Genomic DNA, 25801 nt, shown 5'->3' on the forward strand with positions numbered 1-25801 from the left:
GAATCAAAATCGCTCAGTGCAGCATAAGTCAAGACCAACAGGCAAATTTCGGCCACATGCATTCCTAACCCTCGCCCATGAGCAACACAAGGGCAGGTGTTTCATTATAATGAGGAATAAGAATCCAATGAAAGAAGAGTGGTCCCTACCTGTCAATTATCACTGGATCTGAGGGAGTCTCATTTCGGTTGCCACAGCTTTTCTTGTCACAACAGCGGCTATGGAGCAAAAGCAAAAGGATTTAGTACAACCATTACAATGTAAAATCATCATTTAGGCAGACAGAAGGCTCAAATTGCTGGGTTGCAAATGCTAGAATTACCACAAAGCCATACCTGGCAATCAACGGATCCCTGGGACAGAAAATTCTATTTGGGTCACCTATGGGTTAATGGCCAGGCTTAACCTCTCCCTGCTCAGAGAAGGAGGTGGGGGAGAGGGGCTCTCCCAGAGCCAAGACTGAGAGCCCCAAGATGGGGTCTCCCCATCACTGCCCGCGGTGCTGGCAGAGTTCACTGTGAAGTGCACTATTATTACATCTACCCAATGAGAATATTCGAGGTTGTGGGTGGCTCAAACGTTCTTCCCTCAAGATCACACTAATTGTGTGGAACGCATCAATAATGAAGTATGAGTGATTTCTCCCCCTCCAGTCATTTTGTATTAAATGGATTCCTTTTTCTTCTCTTTTCCTCTTTATGGGCGGCATTTGCTTTAACCACAGCCTTTCCAAAAATCCTACAGCTAGAACTGTTTGCTTTTGAACCATTTTCATGAGAATAAAGGTAAAACACAATAATTAAGACAAGGAAGAGGCAAGATAAAAGAAAGTGGAGATTCACATTCCTCTGGCTATAAAAGCCTGCTCTGGCCCCCACTTAAGTTTTCTGGGGGCATTATGGACATTGGAAATAAAGATTAGCATAGCTCTGTGAGAGGACGCTCTTTATATTAGAGAAGGAACAGCCTATAGGCTCAAAAAGTACCCACTACTAAAATCTCCCCCGCCAGGTATGGCCTCCAGTTTTTTAAAAACTGAGATGCCTTCTAAAGGGTGAACATTTTATGTTTTTGAAAAGTACAACGATCAACAGAAAACAATCCATCTGAAACTTGTTTGCAAATAAAAACAAGATCTGCACCAGGCGCACACTTATAAAAGCAGTGAAGTAGATGGGGAGGGAGGTCCTCCAAAAGTTGTATTTCACCAGGCACCAGAAGCAAATATGCACTTCTTGCTCTTACACACACACGTGTACACACAAAGAGATACACATATACATGCACACTTGCAACTTAGTGAATCATACAGCCTACATTTAGAGGGCTGTCGGAGAGAATCAAATATTGAACTTCACCTTCAGGACCCAGAAATATACCCCTGTGTAGGGCGTCCTTCGCCAAAATTGGAAGGTCTCTTTTCTTGCCATAACTATATCTCTGAGAAGAGAATTAGTTTCCACTCTTAGGTGTCTTCTGTTTTTCTTTCATATATTCAGAGAGTAAGAGTAAGAACTGTATCTCCTTTGTCAAAGCCTCAGCTAAAACCACTCTTATAGCCTTTCACCTTCTGATTCAGAGGGAACTATTTCCTCCAGGCCTGAGTTCTGCTATATACTGCTACTTTTGGGATGGAAAACCCAAAGTATCTCGATATCTAAGAGACAGATAAAGTAACAAGTAGTTGAAGCAGTGGAAAATACAAGCAGTTGAAATGCATACCAGAAAAGACATAAAAATGTAACTTCTCCATCCCTGAACTCTGATCCCCTATACCTACATATCATGGGCTTCTCCGAATAGTATAGTGGTTAAGAACACTGGTTCTGAATTCTGACAGAGATGCCTATGTCAACTTGAGCAAGGTAATTCACCTCACAAGATCTCAGATTCCTCACCTGTAAAATGGAGCAATTTCAGGACCCACCTCTAAATGCCAGGGAACAGGCTTGAGGCAATAAGGGTATAAAGACTTGGCTTCATGACTGGCTTCACTAAAGCCACAATGAAGCATCATTATCACCCCCTGAACCTACCTCCTTCAGTCCCCTCCTCCTTCAAGTCCAAGCAAATCTGCCCTGTGTTCTGCAGAAGCTGCAGGTCTCCAAAAGCAGCCCATCAACAGAGCCCACATCTCCTTTACCCATGGAGGAAAACCGTCAGGTGAGAAAACCTATTTCTCCTTCATTTTCCTTTTCAAAACACCAAGTAGGCAATGCAAGCTGCCCACAGACCTGCCTGGGAGAAATGTCCTCCAGGAACTCCTCCAACCTGCTTCCTGATACCCGTGCACAAGGGTCTATTTTTCAAGCCTATCTGATTTTCTCCTTCCCCACTACACCATCTCCATCCAAGTCCTTGGACTCTGCAGTGGCTGCCTACTTTTCTGTCTCCACTCTGATCCCCTGCAAGAGCCAGAGTGAGCTTTTCCAAATGTCAGTGGTACTGTGCCACCTCACCTCCTGAGACCTTTTAATGGCTTTCCACTGCACTTAGAACAAATCCATGACATGACATGATACCAGACCACCTCCCAACCTCCTGCCCCCTTCCTCCAACTTGCCAAGCTCCTACCTCACTGGCCCATTTCAATCCCTCTCAGTTGTGCCCTGTTCAATCTGACCTCAGGCCCAGACCCTGGCCGACTCTTGCCTGGCGGGCCTCTCCTCCAACCTTTCCCTAGTTAGCCAACCTTTTCTCACCCTCAGAGCTCAGCCTACAGCTCTTTCCCCAGACAGGTTTGGCCTGACACCCCACCTTTAATCCAAATTAGGTTTTTTCTGTTTTTTTTTCCTTCTAAAAAGCACTTAACACAATGCAAATTATATTTTTACATATATGTTATTGTCTTTCTCCCTCTTCCTATTCTTCTCTTTCTTTAACTCATAGACTTCTTAGAGGAAGAAACTATCAATTTTATTTACCTAATGAGCGGCATAAGGCCTGGGGTAGAACAGAAAACTCAAATATTAATTTGTTGAATAAATTAATAATTTTATGAATGAATGTTATATATTGAGAGGCAAATACAATCCAGAAGAATAAAAGGGTGACAGATAAATCCAAACTGACCTTCTGGGCAGGCATTGTTGATGGAAGGAAGGTGCACCCCACCCCACCCCATAGAACAAACCACCTTTCCCAAGCATGCCACACTAGGCCTGAGATTTTTCCTTTTGACTTAAGTATGGTCGTCATCTAAAAATAAAAATGCCCCTGAGAGCAGCCAGATGAATTGAAGCATTCCGTTCTAAGGGACCTAGGGAAATAGGCAGATGCAAGGAGCAGAAGTGTAGAAGGAAAGATAGAAATGAAATGGGGAGATCGAAGAAAAGTACAGAAAAAAGAATAAAGGGCTGGAGGTCACACACCACTTACAAAAAAACTTTATGCCAAGTACAAAAAATAAGCCCAACATGTTTCCTGTTTCTTGGGTCACATCACTGCATCACATAGTCATTATTCCTGAAATGGGCTATTCCCATTCCAGCTTCTGTTCTGCACCTCAAAATAGTGTCTGCTACAAAATAATGTCTACAATACAATCCTGTTAAATATATATATATATACACACACACACATATGTGTGTACATACATATATATGGGTGTGTACATATATATATGGATGGGTGTGTACACATACATGTGTATACAGAATTCTGTGCAGCATTAAAAAGAATGAAGGTAGGGTTAGAAGCACCAGCACGGAAAGAAATCTACAGTATATTGTGAATTGAGAAAACCAAGTCGTAGAATACTATTCAAAGTGTAGTCCCATTTCCGGGAGAAAAATGAAAGCATGAAAGAGTGAAAGGGAGAGAGGGAGGGGAATAGATGGTTTTTACACGTATGGTTCACTCCCTCACTTCATTCAAGTCTCTGCCTAATGTCATGGCTTTAGAAACGCCTTCCCTGCCGTGCATGGTGGCTTACACCTATAATCCCAGCACTTTGGGAGGCTGAGGTAAGTAGATCACCTGAGGTCAGGAGTTCGAGACCAGCCTGGCCAACATGATGAAACCCCGTCTCTACTAAAAATACGAAAAAAAAAAAAATTAGCTGGGTGTGGTGGTGGGCACCTGTGATCCCAGCTACACAGGAGACTGAGGTGGGAGAATCAGTTGAACCCGGGAGATAGAGGTTGCAGTGAGCCAAGATCGCACCATTGCACACCAGCCTGGGCGACAAGGGTGAAACTCCATCTCAAAACAAAAAAAAAGAAAGAAAGAAATGCCTTCCCTGACTGCCCTAGAGCACTCTAGCTCCTTATTCTGCTTCGCTTTTCCTCATAGCACTCACCATGTTGCATTTTATATTCATTTCTCTTTTACTGTCTCTCTCACCTGAATATAAGCCCCACAAAGACAGTCGTAGACCGTTTTGTTCACCCCTGTATCCCTAGCAACTAGAACTAAGCCTGGCACACAGTAGGCCATCAGGAAATATTTCTCAAATGTAGGGACTTCAAAGAGTTAACCTATAAAGAGTGGAACAGGCAGTGGGGAAGAATGAAAGATATGCATTTAATTTTTATATTTTTGCAGTGTTTTGTTTTGTTTTTTTTTCTTTTTGTACTCCCAGGCTGGAGTGCAGTGGTGTGATCTCAGCTCAGCTCACAGCAGCCTCGACCTCCTGGAGCTCAAGTGATCCTCCCACCTCAGGCCCTTAAGTAGCTGGGACTACAGGCACATGCCAACATGCCCAGCTAATTTTGTGTATTTTTTTTGTGGAGCCTGAGTCTCACCATGTTGCCCAGGCTGGTCTCAAATTCCTGGGCTCAAGCGATCCACCCAGCTCGGCCTCCCAAAGTGCTGGGATTACAGGCACAAGCCACCACGCCCAGCCTAGTGTTCTGCTTTATATGGCAATATGCTTTTATATTAAAAATTAAAAATCAACCACAAGTGGTGGAAGGAAAGACTTCTTGTAGACTGAGCTGATATCAAGCCCCCTGTGGCTTCCTAGAGCCCAGCAGAGTGAGGACCTCTCCTTTGTCACTACGATGCTCTTTCCTGCCCATGTGAGTTCTCCCTTTTCAGGTGGAACTGCCCATAGTTCTTTCTGCTAAGCTTAGAAGGACCAAGAGTGGGCACCAACCTCCACTATACACAGGAGAGGCATTAACCAGGAAGGAAAAGCTGACAGGAGAATGAATTCACTTATGCTTAAGAAAGAAGAGGGCTCATACTGAAACAATTCCATAGATGAAACAGATACAAAAGCACTTAACGGAAACAGTGACAGTGCTAATAAAAGAAATCACAATGATAATTAGGTCCTCATTACTGTGTGACTGATGGACCTTCATCCACTCAAAGCATTATTTTTTAGGCTCCTACTATGTGTGCTGGGCTCTGTACCAGGCACAGACTTGGGATTTACTCTCCCACGCTGGCATCTTGCAAGGCTTGGATTTTCCTAATTTGCTTTGTCGCCCAGGTAAGATTTTAAAAGCAGGCCACTGTTTACATCCCTTCCGAACCTGCAACCCCAGTGACAGGAGAACAATGTGGCCAGTCTCGGGCATAGGTTGCCAGCAACTGGTGCGGTACATACACTGCAGACTGAAATCAGCAGCCCTATCCTCAGTAGAACTGTGTGTCTCCCAAACAAATCTGTGCATCCAGAGAAAAGTGAACTTATGAGTCTCTTTCTTACCAGCCTAACACAGGTGGTGTATTTCTAGAGCTTCATGAACTAGAGCAAGAAACACCTAAATATTCCCAGTCATGGGATCGGCAGATCTTCATCTTAGTGACATGGAACTTTTTCCTACGAATAGTGCCTTTCTCAATGGGAGAAAAGCATCATTTCAAACTTGAAACTTTACAGGAAAAAACAAGATGCCTTACGTATTTCACTAAAGTGGCTAGAGACTGAGATCTATGATTTATCTGAATAGTCTGATTAATAGCTATAAAGATGACTTGATTCTAAAGAATCCATGGCATAAATAGGCTCTTCTATCCTCTGTCTTCCTCCCGTGTCTTAAAGTATGTGATCCATCCTCATCACACTAACTCAAGTACCTGAGCTCGCAGGTCCATCTCATCCTGCCTTACCTGGGAGCAGCCCCACCAAGGACTCCTCTTCTGTTTTGCATTTGCCATTCCTCCCTCCCTGGTTAATTCTTTCCTTCAGTTTGCAAACATTATCAAGTTTTCCCATTGTATAAAATTTTAAAAGGACGCTCCTTCTTTTCTCTAAGTTAGTTTCTTCACTGCCGACATCCTTCTTATAAGAGTCTCTGTCACTCCTTGCCACTTCAACCACGTAATACAGGCATCCAGGCCCTCAGTACGTACTTGAATCTCCTTTTAAAGTTTACCAGTGACTGTCTGGTGCTTTCTCAGCCTTCATGTCCATCTGGATCTCTCTAGCACTTGCTATATGACTCCCCCACTTTGAAACACCCTCCTTTTATCTTTTTTTTTTTTTTTTTGGAGATGGAGTGGAGTCTCACTGTGTCACCCAGGATGGAGTGCAGTGGCACAATTTCTGCTCACTGCAACCTCCACCTCCTGGGTTCAAGTGATTCTCGTGCCTCAGCCTCCCTGGACCATAGGTTCGCACACCACAACACCCAGCTGATTTTTGTATTTTTTGGTAGAGATGGGGTTTCACCATGTTGGCCAGACTGGTCTTGAACTCGTGGCTTCGAGTGACCTGCTTACCTCAGCCTCCCAAAATGCTGGGATTGTAGACATGAGCCACCGTGCCTGGCCTCCTCCTTTTATTTCTGTGTTCTCTATGCTCAGGTTTCTTTTTCTGAACGCTCTAACACACCCTGCCTTCTTGCTAAGTGTGATTATTCCCCCAAGAATATAGCCATAACTTCTCTTTCTATTCTCCCTCCCTTGTCAATATCATCTAAGCCCATAGCTTCAACTCTCACCCTTGGGAAATGACCTCTGAAGTCAGTTATCTTTGACCATAACTTTATTTCCAGATCCAGAACTCAGGACCATCCACCTGCAAGACTCTCCACAGAGAAATTTTGGCTGGATTGCAACAGACATGCCCAAACACTTCATGCACCTTCTAAAATCCCTCTCCCTATTCCTGCTACCCACCTACAAGTACTTCCTCCCTTCTCTGAATAGACATAGCCCTTTGCCTCAATCTCTCATCACATTCAACCCTTTCTAGAGTGCAGTCTCGTTATCTGACAACTGATATCATCTTCCAGGCCACACCATAAGCTCCCCTACTGCAGAACCAAGTCTTTTCTGGCTCTCTGTTTTTGAGTGTTTTGCACATAGTAGGTGCTAAAAGAATAAATGAAAACATCCTTAACCACCACAACTAGAATGAACAAAGTACATGAATGTTTCAGTAGACATTTCACTTTGATTCAAAGTTCTTTTATCCGCATTCACACTGAACAACTGCGCACTGGGTACTTAGACCCACACTGCAAATATTGCTGCTGCTGCTATTCACACAAATACTCTTACTATTAATAATAACAATAGATATTCAGTACTTACTGTGTGTCAAGGCACTGTGATAAGCATTTATGGGGATTATTGCATTTAATCTTAATCACCACCCTATGAGATAAATAATATTATCCCCCATTTCACAAATAGGACAACTGAAGACAGAGGAACACCCAGTAACTTCCTTGCCTTCAAAAAGCAATCAGTCTGGCAAAGGAAGACAAATTGTGGGCCAAAAGTTACAAGTGTGCTGAGTGCTATGAAAGAAAAGAAAAGCAGACAGTAGTCCACCTTATCCATGGTTTTGCTTTTCACCGTTTCAGTTACCTGTGGTCCTGTACAACACTTTTTTTTTTGTTTGTGTCTAGATGGGGTCTTGTTCTGTCATCCAAGCTGGAGTGCAGTGGTGCAATCATGGCTTACTGCAGCCTGGATTATCCTCCCACCTCAGCCCCCTGAGTAGGTGGGAATACAGGCACACACCACAACTGGCTAATTTTTCTTTTAGTTTTTATAGAGATGGGGGTCTCACTATGTTGCCCAGGCCAGTCTTGAACTCCTGGGCTCAAATAATCCTCCCATCTTGGCCTCCCAAAGGGCTGGGCTTCTGTACGATATTTGGAGAGACAGAGAACATCCACATACCTTTTCATACAGTTTGTTGTTATAATTGTTCTATTTTATTACTAATTTTTGTTCATCTCATATTATGTCTAATTTATAAATTAAACATGATCATAGGCATGCATGTATAGGAAAAATATAGCGTATGTAAGGTTCGATACTATCTGCAGTTTCAGGCATCCACTGTGGGTCACGCGACACATCTTTCATGGATAAAAGGGGACCACTGTTTACAGGACAACATAACAATGGGACTTGACTCAGGCTGAGAGCCAGGGATGCTTCCCTGAAGAAGCCATGCTTAAGTGGGAATCTGAAGGATGGAACCAGAATAAGTCAGTAAAAGAGAAAAGAAGAAAAGGAAACTCAAGGGAGCCCTGAGAACTCATGGTCCTGTAAGAAACCATACACTGATGAGGGAAAGACGTCTTCCTCAAACAGAGCTCTGGGAACTAGGTTCACTGACCAAGCATAGTTCCTATTTTCCATCCACATTTAAACACAGGATGTCAGGATGTCCTTTAATCAAATCCCTTCTAGAATCATGCTTTAGAAAATCATGTGTTGGGCTGTATTATTTTAAGAGCATAGCCACCAGGTATAGCAAAATGTAATGATGATTGATATGATAGATTCCAATTTACCAAAAAGGCAGAGACTCTCTCAGAATTTCACAGAAAGAGCTCCATGTCAAGTCAAAGAGGTTTTGTCTCTGAGTGGTAATAACAATTATAATATAATCCAATGGTGGCAAGTGCCTTAGCCAGCCCAGGCAGTGGGGTCACCTTTTAGACAGAACACAATGGATTTTTAAAATTTGCAACCACCTGAGACACAATTCTCTGGTGTTTCTCATTTTTTTCTTTTTTTTTCCCTTTGCCTGCAACAAAACAGAATCATACCAAGCCTTGTCTTGTCAATCTAAATTCTCTGTGTCTCCTTCACCATAGCCGACATACTATAAATATACAGCTTTCACGACATCAACGCAAAGTTTTATTGTGCCGTTAGCTTTGATAGAAAGCACTGCGGAAAGTTGTTTAGAAATTAAATATCTAAAACAAGCTATTTTAAAATCCAGGGCCCTCACTATTTCATGTCTGCAATGAAGAAATTTCATCTTGGGGAGAGCAAGCTGTCTTTCACACCATATGGCTAATGGTGGTGCATAGCAATTAGCCAGCCTGATTAATGGGGAACAGACTCTAATTTTATGCTTATAATTGAGCCTGCATTTGCACCCCTGGTGCAAATTCAGCACATCCCAACTTCCACTTACAACAGGCAAGAAATCAAGAGAAATAGGATAGTGTGGAAAGTGAGAATTTTTTTCCTAAAGCCCCCTAAAGAGCATCAGATTTGCAATTTAAAAGACTGTTAGCCACACAATAGATGACAGGTTTGTGTAATAGGGTCATGGTGGCCTGGTAAACAAACAGTACCCCTTATACATCTATAGGCAGCCAGGAAAACCCGTAATCTGTAACATTAGCAGGATGACATTTTGAATACGGCTTTTCCCTCTTAGCCACGTGGTACAAACATCATCATTTGCCTTCAGTGGCTTGAGGATTTTATTTTTGCTATTTTTATGTTTCTGAAAAACAGAAAGAACATCAGCAGTAAAGCACACCAACCAGCATAATAAAGTACTTTGGACCAATGAATTTTAAAAACAAGAAAAATATAAACTGCATTAATAGAGGGTAGGCCTATGTGTGAAAGGCATAATATATCTTTAAGTGTTTCAAGAATAGAATGATTTCTAGCATAGTCTAAACATGTGCAGATATGAGATGCAAATCTATGATATATAGATGTTATTTGGCCCATTGGTTGAGATCCATCTTCCTGTCTGTTTCCTATTTTGCTAGAATCACATGTAGTACAACATGGAAAATTCATTCTAACGACATGCTAATTGTAAGAAGCCAAAACAGAGATATGGTCAAAAAGATAGTAAGAAGAAAGAGGTCATGTTTTAATGTTTTCCAAAATGAATTTTACTCACAATTCTGAAAGGTGCAACTCAGCTTTATTGTAGAATTGCTATGTACAATATAACATTAATTTTTGCCTAGCAATATAAAGAAATCTATTGCCATATTTTGGGGGTTCTGCTACTGTTTTAAAATTAGAGACAAATAACCTGTTTTCATAATAATTAATAAGTTTTACAAATCGCTGAAATGAAAACGTGAAACTCCTATATATTTTAGAATAAAATGTTAGAAATATTTTTAAAAGGGAAAAAATGAAAATTGTATAGCCATACACAGTTGTAGACATAGAAGAAGTTGGTATTTCGGATTTCACTCAGAAAGCACATTAAACCCTTTTTCTTTCCACCTGTAGAGTATTAAGGTTGCTTTCCCCCACAAGTCTATGAGCAGCAAATAAAGCCCACCCATGCTGAGGCAGCAGCTGAAGCCCTAAACGGATTGGTCAGTAATAGTCAGCAGCCAGGCCAGCATTGTGCCAGGAAGAGCCTGCATGGTTAACAAAGCAATTAGTAGCCTTTCTCTGATGCACAGTGGCATCTTCATGCTTTATCCAATTATTCAGAATATATTAGGAACAAAGTGCTGGTGTCATTTTATGCAGAATAAGAACGCAAGTTAAAGGGCTGTTCCCTGGCCTGTTCCCTCACATGTGGTAAGCCTGGCTGAGGCCATGGAAGTTAATTTGGTCTACTTGCCTGTTTTCAAATGTAGCTTCAGTCTGATTACAAGCAAAAATAAAGACACTCATCTATGGGTCACATGAATTTTATACCTTTTAGGGACTCATCTTTGCCATCCCTCTGAAAGCTCACTACCTCTGAGAAGTATTAGCTACATTGTCAGAGTTATATACAGGGTAACTAAGAGGTCAGATGCAAGGGAAAAGAAAAAACAAAAACCCACATTCAATTTAAGAAGAAATGATGCCTAAGTGTGGACAGTCATATTTTCAAGTGGGAGAATTAGAAAGGGGAACTATAACTTTCAAGTCTTACCCAAACAGAAGACTCTGCTGACATCAATAGAACTCTTACTCATTTTAGTAGCAATGCAGTTGAGCGCATATATTAACACTAAAAGGGTTATATTGTTTTATTTGATTTTAAGGGAGAAGGGGACGGCAGTGCTTTGTGCTCATTAACAGTGTGATATCAAAATGGAAATGTATGTCTTTCAGGATGAAATCTAATAAATAATTGAGAACTACTGTGATGCCTGACACTTTACTACCGAATACTCACATCTAACAGTTCTTTTCAGATTGTCTATAGAAGCAAGATAAATGTGTACCTCCCCCACACAAAAAAAGACCAAAGTTCACCAAGATTTGAAATGCAAATCCATCTTCTCTTTGCTAATTAATGGGAGAGACCAAGATATTTCTTACCTGCACATGATCTCATGTGTGAGCAAGACTCGGCACATTTCTGGGTTCTTGTCTTGGCCTTCATACACTATGGCCTAAAAGCAAAAGCACAATTTTAGCTAAGAATGGAAACAAGTAGCAGGAAAAAAAAAAAAGATCACAATTGAGTTCTTAACCACTTCACCACTACTGAAGGTCAAATTAGCTTTGAGGAGCCAAAGACATCACTGAGCTGATTGTTTGAAGGTATGTCATTCGGGATTAACCCAAAAGGCATGAAACAAGGTATGTTCCTCTCTGCCCCGTCAACCAGCTTGCCATGATGCACATCTTTGGATCAGAGTGTGAGATGGGCAAGACAGCCACAATTCTCCTTTCAATACAGAATACAAATAAATCTCATCCATAAGGAGGGAAAACCCAGAAGGCTTAGCAGACTAAGATACTATTTACCGAAAATACAGAAAAGCATTTGGATTTGATTTTTAAATGATATGTATTTGCCTCCTCACTTTACTACTTCCAGGCTCAACATTTAGTCTTCTAGGGGTGAGCAGTAGAAAACAAGTGTAGGTGAACTAAGGAGTCCATTCACTAACTGTGTCATGTTTGCAATGATTCATCAATCAGGAAAAATCCCTCTTCCCGTCAACAGGCTGAGAACATGTGCTCTCACACGGTGTACACCCACCCAAACAGGAATACTCGCTGTCATATGCTGTGTGTGGGGGTTTAAGCCACAGAGTTATCTCCCTAAACTAAGAAGAGTTACATCTGACTTTCAAAATCTGGAGTCCCAAAACACTTCACCAGCCCAAATAGTTTTTTCTATTTTTTTGTAATGTGTTTGTAAAACAAACATTTTACTCAAGGACACCAAGAAGGTTCCCTGGGACCTCAGCCTTCATGGATCTACATGTTAATATCTGGACCAAAGCAATACACTCAGCTAATAGCAGAGCAGGGCTCTGCACTGGGCTACATTTAGCTAATTTAACACTGTATCACTGCATAATACTAATATCACACGGTTTCAAATTGTTAATAAAATTACTTTCACACATTCCTATAACCCTCAATTTCTTGATGACAAAACTACTTAAATTAGCCAGAGACTATCTTTATATAGTACATAGAGATGCTACAAGACTAACTTGTAGTTGGCTCTAATGTGCTTTGTTTTTGAACCTGGGACTTTCAGAACCTGTAAATCATGAGTATAACTTAAGACGCAGTGTGCACAGATCCTCAGAGAGTACTGTGGTTATGGTATCTGATCCCCTTACAAAACAAACATTGCAATAAAATAAAAAATGAGAAAAGGTACTTGCATGAGGAGAAAATACTTCTCCACCACTGGCCCATCAAAACCACTTTTTATGGCTAACCTATTATACCTTGTATTTTACAAATGGTTTTACTTTGACATACTTGTAGACTTACAAAAAACTTTCAAGAATATGTAAAGAATTCCAAGATACTCTTCATCCAGATTTTTCCAGATTACCAAAATATTTATATTTTATTACATTTGCTTTATTCTTTTCTCTGTATTTTTTTCTGAATCATTTATTAAGTAAATTGCAGACATGCCCTAAATATTCAGCCTGTATGTCCTGAAAACAAGGAATTCTCTTACATAACCACAGTACAGTTATCTAAATCAGAAAATTAACATTGATATAATAATCGAATCTACAGACCCTACTGATTGATATTCATCAGTTACCCAATAATGTCCTTTACAGCAAAAGAAAATCCAATGCTGCATTTGGTTGTCACGTCTCCTTTAATATGGAACATTTCTGAGTCTTTATATTTCATGACATTGATATTTTTGAAGAATACAAACCAGTTATTTTGTAGAACATCCCTCAATTTGGGTTTGCCTGTGTTTCCTCAGGCTTGGATTAAAGTTATGTACTTCAGGGCAGGGATACCACAGAGGTGATTTTGAGTTCTTCTCAGTGTATCAAATCATGTTGTTGACTAATTCCACTATTGGCAACATAAATTCTGACCATTTGGTTAAGGTGGTGCTTGCTATCCACCAGAGATCATCAGCCAGGTTTCCCCAGGGTAAAGTTATTACTTTACCCTATGCGATTCATAACTATCTTCTGCGGAGGTAATCTAGATTGTGTTAATATCTTATTATGTGTCAAATTTTCATCCGCTAGTTTCAGCATGCATTGATGATTCTTTCCTGTATTCTTAAAAGACCTTTTCAAAATCCTAAGCATTTGCATTACTCAAGAAAATGCATTAACTAGAAATGTTTTGAAAACCAAAAATTATATCTGCCTCCTTTATTTCCTGCAATCACTGCTGAAAACATTTTTAAAAAACATAGTAAATTACTCATTAGATCTCATACATGATGCTAAAAAAACTCTAATGAAGCATTTCTTCTAAATCCTGTTAGCACTACATGGTTTGTGTGTTCTCTAAATACTTGTGATAATCTCTGTTTCAGCTTTAATATTTGTCATGTTTTGGTTCTACCACTCTTTAAAAAATAATATATTTGTCACGCTAAGCTAAAAGAAGTAACCTGGTAAATAAATTCACAGATACTGATGGGGCTTTGCCTACTATATATATATGTATACCATATATATATTTTGTATACTATATATACACACATATATATACGTATATACATATAAACAAAAGCTTGGTTTTTGGAGGCAGGGGGAATTATCAGTTACATCAGATCTTCTCATTTCAATTCTTTCTAGATGATACAAATATTAGTTTTACTAAGACTGCTGGTCCATTGAAATTAGTGGGCCCATGATGATATGCAGTGGATGCAATGCTAAAACACTCATGGCTTCCCCAAACAGCAGATGACACAGACTACCAGAAATCCTGTGTCACTTCTTTGGTGACTGAATATCACTTGTTTAAGGCCCTGTGCCTCCATGATACATCTCTTCACCAAATACCACACTGCCACTATGCTTCCAGCAGCAGAGTCAAAACAGAATCTTTCTCCAAATCAAGCACAGAAAAATGAAACCATCAGTCTGGATTTGCTCAGAAATAGTTAGGAACTCTAGGGAGGAGCGAAAGCGTGAAGTTTCTTCTCTCCCTCTCCTTGGGGCCTCTACAGAACAATATTTTTCAGCACATAAAGGCAGAGAAAGCAGTGCTGCTTCTGTGACTTCTGAAACAAAAGCAAGTGAAACTCCACCATGGAGCAGGACTAAAATCCTGTAACTAAAGTAAACTAGAAACTCAGTGTAATGAGGTTAGCTCTAGAGAGGAATTCGGTCAAAGACAGATCCACCTCTAACCTCACCAAAGCAGTTTTTGTTACTGAAAAGTATTGTTAAACACACATACACACATGTACACATATCATACAGAAGGTATGGGCACAGAAATCCACATCCTGATTGGATCCAGTATAGGAATATATAATAAATTCATTTTGATGAATGTCTCTGATGCAGAGTGGCAACAATAAGAATTTTCAAAATGCCATGAAGTTCTCCCTGCAGCTTGCACACCCAACCAATAGCCCTGCATCAATTTTCCCATCCACATTTAGCGTACACATCAACGCTGGTCCACAGTTCAGCAAACCCAGACTTTAAGCCCCAAAGGACAGGGATCCTGCTAACACCAACTTTGGGAGAAGTTTCTAAGTTTCTTCCTAATTTAAATATGTGCCTCTGTGGTGTATGAGTAAAGCTGGTTGGGGTTGAATCAGCTGGGAGATCACAGAAGCACATAAACAGCATTGGCTGTTTTAAGTGAAACCATTTTAATAGACAGCTGGTTTAGGGCCCAGACAATGGAACACCAAGAAGAAGCCTTATTTTCATCCTCCATAGTAAATCATGAGTCTGCTCACTGTGAGGAAGGTTGTCTGTTGTGAGAGGGACAAAGACAACACTGGTTTAAATAAATCAATGTGTTTATCAGAAGTGAAGATGGGATACCTGCTAATAGATGGGTGGGAGGGGGAGAAAAATCATATAAAATATATTATTTAAGTAAATCAGTTGATAGTGAATCAAGTTGAGGTTTGCAACCTAAGAAACAAAAATGCAATATCAAGTAGAAAACAATGTTTAAATTAATCCTGCCAATGGCAAATAAATCCCTTAAGGTGACAGGAATGCTTGCATAAGAAGGAGAGTTAAATAGTAAACAACATTAACCTCATCTCAACTTTAAAAACCTGGTGAAATTGGCAAACAAGCTGTCAAAAGTGGATATATTTGGAACAGATTTATTTTTGTGATATACTAGCCTTCCTTTTCTACTGCCATACTCTAATAAGTAGAAATAAAATATCTCGTATTATTTTTTAATACTCTCTTCACTTCGGATTAAGGGGCTTTTACAGGATATTTAAAATAATTAACTAAAAGAAGAAGAAAACATAGAAACTGTTAAACTTTCACATTCTTATGCAAAAACAGCTCTGGAAATTTTACTGTTATGAATAAAATACCATCAATTCCAAACGCTCAATTATAAAGTAACCTGTAACATCTTTGAAAACCAACCAATCAATCAATATACAAAACCTGCCTCAGTTGCAACTGTTTTGGAAGGCATACTGTGAAGCATAGTTCATTCTAGCTTTTCTTAAATACCTCTAGGTCTTAAAAGTTAATTGAAACTTACTATGGGTAAAGACCACACAGTAAAACGAAAAAATACATAGTGAATGTACACCAGGATCACACTTCAATAGGATGCCAAAGGAAATACAGAGAATTGAACATGGTTTTTCTGTGTTTACTTTTCTAATAGTTTTAACTCTTTGTGTTCCATGCCAAAATAAAGGCAGTGAAGAGAATACTTTTGACGTTGATTCAGCAAAATCCAAAGGATTTTTAGAAACAAAATATTTTCATTAGGAACCTTTCTTGATTTATAACCAAATAAAAGGAAACTTATCATCCTTAGTTGAAGAAGAAGAGGAAAAAGAAAAAAAGAAAAGAAGAAAGAAGGAAAGAAAGGAAAAAGGAAGGAAGGAAAGAAAGGAAAAAGGAAGGAAGGAAAGAAAGGAAAAAGGAAGGAAGGAAAGAAAGGAAAAGAAATTAAGAAAAAGAGAGGAAGGAAGGTAGAAAGGGTTGGAGGGAGGGGAAAGAAAGGTTATCAGTAACTAACAAAGACTCCTAATTTTGTATTTAAATCAAAATGATACCCTGAAAATATGTTACTCCTTTTTCCCCTTACAAAATAAAAGGCCAAACCTACTTTATCACCTAAGAGAGTAAGTTCATGAATATACAAAGTAACTGCTTTAACCACAAGTGAAATGTCTTCTGAATGCAAACTGTCAACAAGCCTTTGGCAGCAAATTACCAAGAATTGAGCTAATCAAAAAATGATATGCAACCTACAATATCAACACACTGTAATAATAATCATTACATTCAACCACCAAGTTCTACTGCTTGTCATTAAAAAATAAAAAAAAATAAATTTAGAAAAAGGGTGCTAGCTAATCTGGTCCTAGAAATTTCCAGTAGGTGAAGGCACACCAGTTAAAAATTAAACCATGCCAAAGGAAGCACCACAAATCTGACATTTCATAAACAACATGTCAAACAGCAATCCAACATTAGTAGTGGAATAAAATAAAAAAAAAATTTTGCTTCAATTAGCAGCTTGGCTACTGGTGAACAAATTACAAAGATGTAATTTCAGCTCAACAGCTAAGCAGGCCCGTTTTCAGAAGTGAATTAGGAAAGTTGCGAAGGAATGATATCATATTCAGTATGCTGTTCAGTTACATCACAGCCCTGAATAAAAAGAGAACGCGTACCAAAAGCAGTTAGCTTTAGAATGCATCTTTTATATCTCAAAGAGCTAAAACCCCTTATATTATTCAAACACCGTAAAAAACTAAATCACTCTAACAATCCCATATTGTATTTCTTTTTCTAGCACAAATAAAAGATATTTCACTCCTATGGAAACTACATTTGCACCTATATTAGTAAATACAATTGGCTTTGTCAACCCAATGGGGCAATAATGATAATAATAATAATAAAGGCATCTAATTTATTAAGCACTTAATTTGTACTATTTGCTGTTCTAAGTCGTTAACATGTATGAAGTTATTTAATTCTCACAACAGAGCTTCAAGGTAGGTGCTAACATCATTTCCATTAGCCTGATTCCAAACATTGATGTGTTTTAATTGTTCACTAAGACCAGATCATTCTTGCTCAACAACTATGTAGACAATTCACCAATGTCCAAACACTCCTTCATTGCTCTCAGCAATATAAGACAGAGAGAACAGACTATCTTGTACAGTCATACGAGTTCAATAAATGCATCTCTACTAATATGTTCATTTTTAATGCTGTTCAAACATTCACATGGAAACAGCTCTAGCGTAAATATCCCCGAACAAATGGCTGTATATTATCCAGGAGGGAGCAGTTGGCCCGCCAGACTGGGGAAGTACTAGGCCATCTGGCTCCGGCAATCTCTCCAAAACCATCAGCTTTGTTTTCACCCCCAGACTCCAAACAACACATTTTCCACTGTGATGAGTTTACATTTTCCCAAACACAGGTCCTGATCATGCATAAAAATTCCAAACTTCTTCATTCCTCTATGTGCAAGGAAATTTAAATCACCTGCATTTTTGACATGTTACCAAAGGAGAGAGAAAGCTGCTGAAATATGGCCTCTGAGTATAAACTTGCTATGTCCTTTTTTGTTTGTTTATTTCCCCAAATATATGAAAGAACCTCTCTGCTGGCCTAGTGAATTCCTTGGGAAGTTATTGATATACTGAAAATGTGTTTATCTACCAATGAAGAACCATGAACCGAAAGGATTGTTAATCAAATCTATGTAGCCATGGCAGGATATAATGAAACAATCAATAGGAAAAAAATACACTTGCATCAATAACTTAAAGTACTGGGAAGATCAAAACAAATATATAAAGAAGTCTAGCTGGGAAGAGAAACCTGATAGCATTTCTGATGATTGTACCTTGGACCCCACTGTCCTGGGACCCTTTTCACAGTCTCCTCACTACATCACCTACTTTCAAATCCATACATACAAGGATTATGTGACTACGATCTTCTGCTTCTCAAACAAGCTTTTGTTTAGGGGAAGAGAGTGTTTTGTTTTGATAACTTAATACAATTTGGTATCTTCTTTGAATTATAAAATATCACTCTTTTAAAGCAAGATGGTAAGAGGGAAGACAAGCTAAACTCAAAAAAAAAAACTATTTAAAGATAAATAACTCACTATAGCAATCACAGAATATAATCGTATTTCAAATACTACATGAAAATCTGACAGGATGCCCGCTAAACCTCAGACCTCCCCCACTGGATTCATTTGAGCTTCTGCAGTAGATATTGTTTCTGGATGCAATAGCCATAAACTTCTGGGTCCTACAGGGCATTCTGCATGCTCACTAATGGAATACCAAAAACAGTAATGACACGAAAACAAACTATTTTTAGTCCAGCTAAACTTGGTTTTGAACAACCCTTCCCAAAAGCAAGCCTCTTATTTTCTAGTTGGTGGATGAATTTTTAAAATATTATATCCTGTGTGCTTTACAATGAAGGCATAGGGATAAGGGATCTCAGATTCTTACATATTTATTTCTAATGAAGCTTCATCTTTCCTGGTACAGTCCAAAAATTAAGAGTCATTACCCAAAATAGTCTAATGAGACACTTTGAAAAGGTGTGAAATACTGTGTCATACCAATACATCTTGGTTGATTGAGTACATTTCTTTTTTATCTCAATGCTGCTAATTCCGCCCAAGATCAAGAACAGTCTATGGAAATGTAGAATGCACAAATAGTTTTAATTTTTGCTTGCCCAAAATTCATTTTGTGTTTTAACCCCACTTTCTAGTCAAGGATATGAAATCACTCACATAAAGCTGCATCTCTGATAGGAAAAATGTTATAATAAACAGGCAGCTAAGAAAAGACACTTGAACAGTGGCTAGGTATTCCTTCACAATGGATGTTATCAGAACTTATCATACCAGAAATGTTTCATTCTGTACTCTAAATAATTATCAAAATCCATAGTCTATGAGGAAGAATTTCACAGGAAAAAAATGTGATCATTTAATCAATCAGTTTATATCAAGACTTACATCTGATTTAAGGAGCCACTGTGTATTAAACTAAAATCAAAGATTCAAGAAATTTTAAATCCGACTTGGTATTTAATTATGATAGAATAATTTCAAGCTAGATGAAGATTCACTGTTTTACTCATTAAGGCTAAATATAAATTATTTTTATGTCACACCTAGGGAAACTTAAGCTTCTTCACGCTGATCTATCTGCTTTTTGGAGGCCATTGTATTAACCCTGTAGACAAGAAGCTAACCTACTTCCAAAACTCTTGCAGCACATAATCAAAGAACAAGCAATTGGATAATGAGTAGAAACTGCCTTTCAAAGTGAAAGCTACAGAGAAGCGGTTATTTAAACAATTATTATGATAGCACACAGGTATGCTTTGAGGTATTCCTTTTCCTGATACTTTTTAGACTTCATTATTAAACCTTTTCTCAGGCCACTCCCCACCAAAATATATCATTGCATGCATTTATAATTTTGACTTTTACTGAGATGTCATATTATGGCAAATGACTTTCTCATAAGTGCTATTATCAAAAATAAAACTAATCTTGTTCTTATTCCTCTCTCTCTCTCTTTCTGTCTCTCTTCTTCCCTCTTTCCTGATAGAATTTATGACACCAAGTGGTCAAAGAATGCCTTAAGCTGCAGTTCTTCTTAAGCTCTATGACCTTGTTAGTAAAATGATATTTGATGTATTGCTTTAAAAAAATCAAAAGATGATTCTTCCCTCATTTTTATATGAGTATAAAGTCAGTTCATCCCATAATGGGAAAATCAGTTAGTAGTGGCACTTTTTGACTAGAGAGACTTAAAATAAAATTTTGAGGAGGTTTACATCAGAGAGCGATTAATCACTTCAAACATGTCTTAATTCTGTGCTTCTTACAATTGTTCATTTCATAGTGCTACCTATAATTTAATATTTCATTGGTCAATGTTGCACAAGCAGACAGGCCTTATGCACTGATTTGTGTAGGTGTGCCTTTTATCTTTTACAAAGTAAATCCTAATAAATATATAGAAAATATGTCTTAGAGTTCCTACTTTCCCCCTCTCCCTCCGAACTTTTTTTTTTTTTTCCTGTAATGAGAATGGCAGGAAAAGATATCCAGGGTATCAAAGGCAATTTTTGAAAACAAAACTCCACTTAAGACATTTTTATTTTGACATCGCAAAAAAAAAAAGTTATTAAAAATCAGGCTTTTGTGTTTCTGCCTTGGAAGGCAAAAAAAGAAAAAAACTGCAGTGTCCAAATGAAAGGGAATTATCCTATGTAATGATTAAATCCATTAAAGAAAATAAAACCAAGACCAAAAGTTTAAATGGTGATTTACTCTGAGCAATCAACTGAGAAATAAACAGATTTTTAAGAAAGCCAAATATTTTAGGCAAATGACATGAAACAGATTTCAATCAATATTTATTTTTATTTTAAAAAATAGATTTCATACTCTTGTTTTCTACTTGTGTCACACTGAAATATGAACGTGATCATCAAAAATAGTTATTAAATTGGTTCTTGAATATTGGATTTTTTAAATGCCCAACAGCTTATTAGTGTGGCATTTCTACCACATATTTCAGCGTGGTGTATCTAAAAACAATTTTTAAATATGCATATATACCCTAATTTGAAACTTTCTTAGCCAATATCTATGAAAGAAGATCATTTCTCTTATTTTAAAGGAAACATTCTAAAATCACAATCAAGTAAATAAATTTTAATCCTCTTGCTAAATTGCTGGTTAGTACACAATGGATAACTTTTTCTTTGTTCTGATTTCTTTCCCCCACCCAATAAAACTGTCGTCTTTTTTCTGCTACTAACTCCTCCAACTACCTAACCAGCTACTTAATTCTGAAACTAAACTTTTTCTTAAAATTAAGAAGAAGGGGAAAAAGCTCCTGTGCCTCATTAAAACGTCAGGCCTCTTTTCTGACTCGGCTCATAATTGTATCTTTTAAACCATAACTCAACCTTAATGTATACTGCTTGACACCCGCGTGTTGGAAGCTTAAGAAAATGCCGTCTATGTACCTTTAAGACCACAAGCTCACTCATGCTGCCTGGCTTCCTGCCAAACTTGGAGGCAAAAGCAGGAGGGTTTTTGCAAAATATCCTCTAACAATTGTCGCTCCCTCTTTCAACACTACCTTCACCATCATTCGCTTTGAAAACAAATCTGCAGAATGGTCATCTGCGCTCTCAGCCCATCTCACCATTCCTGGGGAAGCCGCCTCTGCCACCCCTCCTCTGCCCCCGCAGCCCCTCGCCCCTCTGCCTCCCGGGGAGGCCTGGCTAGCTTGGGTTTCAGAGGTTCAGCCCACTCCGCACCAGGGTCCCTGGGCACCTTTTGCGCCCTTTAGGGCTCCCTGGCCGGGTCAGAGGAAGTTCAGCCCTTATTCTCGCCACTCAGCACCCTGCAGTCTTAATTCACAAGGCCCGAGTTCCCTTGGAGGGACGGGGCCGTCGAGCCCTCATCCCCACGCGGCGGTGCAAGTGCATGAATGGACACTGGAAGGCGGTGCGAGTGTAGTCTGAGCCGCCCCCGCTGGCTTTTAGAGTTAGAGTACCAGCCCTCCTGTGGTGGAGCAACTAGCTTCTTGACTGTCCTGAATTTTGTGACCTAGAGACCCCCATGGCCCAAAATCAAGAAACTTACTTGTTTCGTCATGGAGTCAATGAGGCGCACGTAGAAATCCTGCTCCGTCCTTATCCCTAGGGTTGGAAATGGGGGAAGGGAGCAGAATTAAGTGAGAGGCAATGGAGGGTGGGTGGACAGTAAGTAAACAACAAAAAATAACAACAAAGCCCCCAAACACATATCACAAAAGGGGCTCTAAGGCTGATTGGAATTTCCACTGTCCTGGAAAATACAGCCAGGATCTCCCTTCCCCAGTGTCCAGAGAGGTGCTGCTGACCTAGCCTTAGCGATCCCGGAAGCCAGACCCCAAGGTCTGCAGCTGGGACTGGGATGGGGGTACCCCGACTTGTCTATTCTCACAAGAGCCCCTCTGCTCTCGCCTGCAGCCTTCAAGGCCATGACCCTTCCTAGCCCCTAAACTCAAGGGGACTTGGGCCTGGAGCCTGGGCTAAGCCAAAGGAACAGGCCTCAGGATAAGGGAGGAAGAATGAAAGTGGCTCAGGGAGGGATGAGGCACTACACCTGGCCCCAGGTAAAAGCGAGACCGATAAGGCTCTTGGGCCACTCGGAGCCTCCTCAGGTGAAACCTCCAAGGCGAAATTTAGGAGAGGCTGGTCCACCTCGAATAAGGCGGGTGACTGACCTTCGCTGGAGGATTTCGTCCACCTGGAGCTCCCTGCGCCCCCTGCCCAGACCTGGGGCCCCAGGGTGAGGGCACAGACCCGCCCCGGGCCTCACCATTGCTGTAGAGAAGCTGAAGCCGGTAGTGAATTCCGTTATTGGTCTTTTCGCTGTTGGCTTCCTGGGTTGCATCAGGACGCAAAGACACAAGAGATGCAGAAGAGAGGTCTGAGTGAGCGAGTGGACCAACTTTCGAGGCAACTTTCCCCCAGCCGGGACCCCCGCTGGCCAGTCAGCCAGCCACGGTTGCAGCAGAAATTGCGGCCAATTGTGATCCCTTCTCCGCCCCCTCCCCGTTCCTGACTGCTCCCTCTCTCTCAAAAGAAAATTCCGTCGGGCGCACACAGGCGATTCTCTTCCCAGGGCCTAGGGGCTCGTGCCCCGGCCACCAGAGGCAGGCGGTGAGTGATCTGGTAGCGGAGGGCGGGTTCATCCCGGGTGCCCAAGGCTGTGGATTGCAGAGCCAGGCTCGTCTCTCTCTAGCTCTGGGGGCTCCGTGAGAACTTTTTTGGAGCAGGAGCCAGTGGACCAAGACCCTGGGTTCGTCCGGGATGGGAAGTGGCTTGGGGGACCCCCACACAGAAGTGTGTTATGGATGCTTTGCACTCAAGGAAGGGCGCACCGCCCAAGGCTCCTGGGCCTGCTCCCGAGCCGAGCCGGGGACAAGGGGCGACAGCGCTGCGCCCACTTACTTTTTCCTTCTCCACGAACCCCACAAACGCTGTCCTCTCGATCTCCACGGGCTGGCCCTGTCTGTCGTAGAGGGCCAGGACGAAGTGGAAGAAGTTGGATTTCCGCAGATTGGAAGGCGGCTGCTTCTCAAAGTGAGCCCGGGCCAGACCCACCCCGCTGCGGCCAAAGACGCAGAGTTAGATGGCTAAACCGAACGCCGACCCGCGCCCCTTGTCACCCTGTACACACACTCGAACCCTCAAACACCCACCTCCTCTTCCCCCAAAACATCCAGTGGGCGCTCTTCACGCCCCTTCAGGCGACATAGACCCAGCTGACGACGGGACACACATGTCCCCTCATGTTCTGGTCCTCTCCGCCAAGGACGGGTGCGTCCTCAGAACTCGCTGAAGAAGTGTGAAAGTTTTGTTTGGATTTTGCGCGCGAGATGAAACGCTATAAGCATTTACTCCTACCTGACACGGGCTGCGTGGGGAGGAAGAAAAGTGGTGGTGGATGAAGCGAACACACCTTCGCGGAATAGAACCCACAGTTCTATTCTGGCACCCCTCGAATCTCATGTCTCACCTAGCAGGGCAGGTGGGAATGGATGGAAAACACGCTCGGCGTCTCGCCGCAGCAGCCACCCTCCAGGAACCCCTCGCGCTCCGGCCAACTGCGAGTGCCTGGCCTTGGGAAGCCACATCCCCCCCCCCCACCACCAAAAAGCATGTGGAGAAGGGTCCGAGGGCGGGGCTCAGAACTGTCGCGGGTGGTCGCTGTGAAAAAGGGAAGAGGGCTGTTTTCTTAAAGACCTGTCCTAACAAAGTTTCGCTGTACCGCAGAAATCCTCACACTCATTACAGAAATCCTAAAGGCCGGGGCTGCTGGCTCAGCGCGCTGGCCGGCGACGGGAGGCTGGAGCGCCTGGGGCGCCAGGCGGCCACTGACAGCCGGACCTGCCCAACACAAGCGCGCACAGGCACACACATACACATACACATACACGAACACACACGAGCGCCCCGCGCACACACTTTCACTTCCAGCCCAGTTACCCAATTCACTCTCACTACCACCCACCCTCATCCTAATACTCAGTAGGGATGGGAACAGGGTTAGGGACACTTGTCCCCAGCCCAGGGAAACTGGAGATGATGTAATTAGTCATCTTCCTTCTTCCCCTTCCGCACTCTGAGTCCGATAAGGCCTGGGGCCACCAGATCTCCCACTGTCCCAAGCTCAGCTGGTGGCTTAAGGGTGGGGAAAAGGCCATTTTTCACTTGGGACCAGGAGCCTGGGAAAGGGCCTTGGGTGTGCCCAGGAAAGTTCCCTCAGGTCAACCTCCAAGGGCAATGCCTTCAGGCCACACGGTCTAGTGTCTAGGGAGCTGCGAGTGAGAGAGGGGCTGGAAGAGGCCATGGTGACAGGGGGTGGAGAAGACTTTTAGGAGATGTCAGAATTAAAGTTGGGAGTTGCTATTCTACCGGTAGACTGAGAAAAACTGAAAGTCAGAGAGGGAGGGAAGGAGAACCAGATAGCAGAAATAAGAGAAGACTCAGGGGAGAAATGGGACCAGAAAACAGGAGGGACATAGAGGTAAGGAAAGGAGAAAGAGGAGAAACGAGGGAAGCTGAAGAAAGAAGAGAAAGAAAAGGGAGGGAGGGAGGAAGGGAGGAAGAGAGTGAGGGAGGAATTAAGGGAAGGTGGGGGAAAGAAATGAGAGGAGGAAATGAAAGAAAGAAGAGAAGAAAGAAAAGGCAGGAAGAGGGAGAGGAAAGAAGGAAGAACGAAAGAAATGGAAGGAGAGAAGAGAAGAAAATAAAGGAGAGAAGAAAGGAAAGAGGGAAGAAAGAGAAAAGAAAGGCAGGAAGAGGAAAGGAAAAGAAAAAGGAAAAAGAAAAGAAGGAAAGAAAAAAGAAAAGAAAAAGAAAAGAAAAGAAAAGAAAGAAAAAGAAAGAGGAAAAAAAGAAACAGGGAAAGGAAGAAAGAAGGGAAAGAAGAAAAGACAGTCGGCCGGAAAAGAAAGAGCAATCACATAGAAACATAAAACACAGATATCCAACATGCTGTGTTGAGACGCCTCTTCTGGGTTAAAACAAAATGAAAACAGTCACAGACGAGGCAGGGGAAAGTGCTGGCAAAGCGTGGACTCCTCGCAGACAGCTCCGGGTCCTCCGGCCGCAGGCGACGAAGGCACAGCGGCTGGGGAGCGCGGAGCCCAGGCGGAGAGCGGAGC

General features: G+C 41.3%; 1 protein-coding gene across 1 annotated transcript in view; it reads right to left on the reverse strand.

Moving 5' to 3' along the window:
* EBF1 (early B-cell factor 1) overlaps positions 1–24231 on the reverse strand; it is a 403442-nt gene extending 379211 nt beyond the window's left edge. The window contains exons 1-6 of the mRNA XM_011947685.1: positions 24094–24231; positions 23583–23739; positions 22948–23011; positions 22228–22283; positions 11458–11531; positions 150–218 (exon numbers count right to left, since the gene is read on the reverse strand). Coding sequence (XP_011803075.1) covers positions 150–218; positions 11458–11531; positions 22228–22283; positions 22948–23011; positions 23583–23739; positions 24094–24143 — 470 coding nt within the window. The 5' untranslated portion in view covers positions 24144–24231. The remainder of the gene's footprint in view (positions 1–149; positions 219–11457; positions 11532–22227; positions 22284–22947; positions 23012–23582; positions 23740–24093) is intronic.
* Positions 24232–25801: the final 1570 nt, after the last annotated feature.

This window comes from Colobus angolensis, unplaced genomic scaffold (assembly GCF_000951035.1).
Source record: "Colobus angolensis palliatus isolate OR3802 unplaced genomic scaffold, Cang.pa_1.0 Scaffold27, whole genome shotgun sequence".
Lineage (NCBI taxonomy): Eukaryota > Metazoa > Chordata > Mammalia > Primates > Cercopithecidae > Colobus > Colobus angolensis.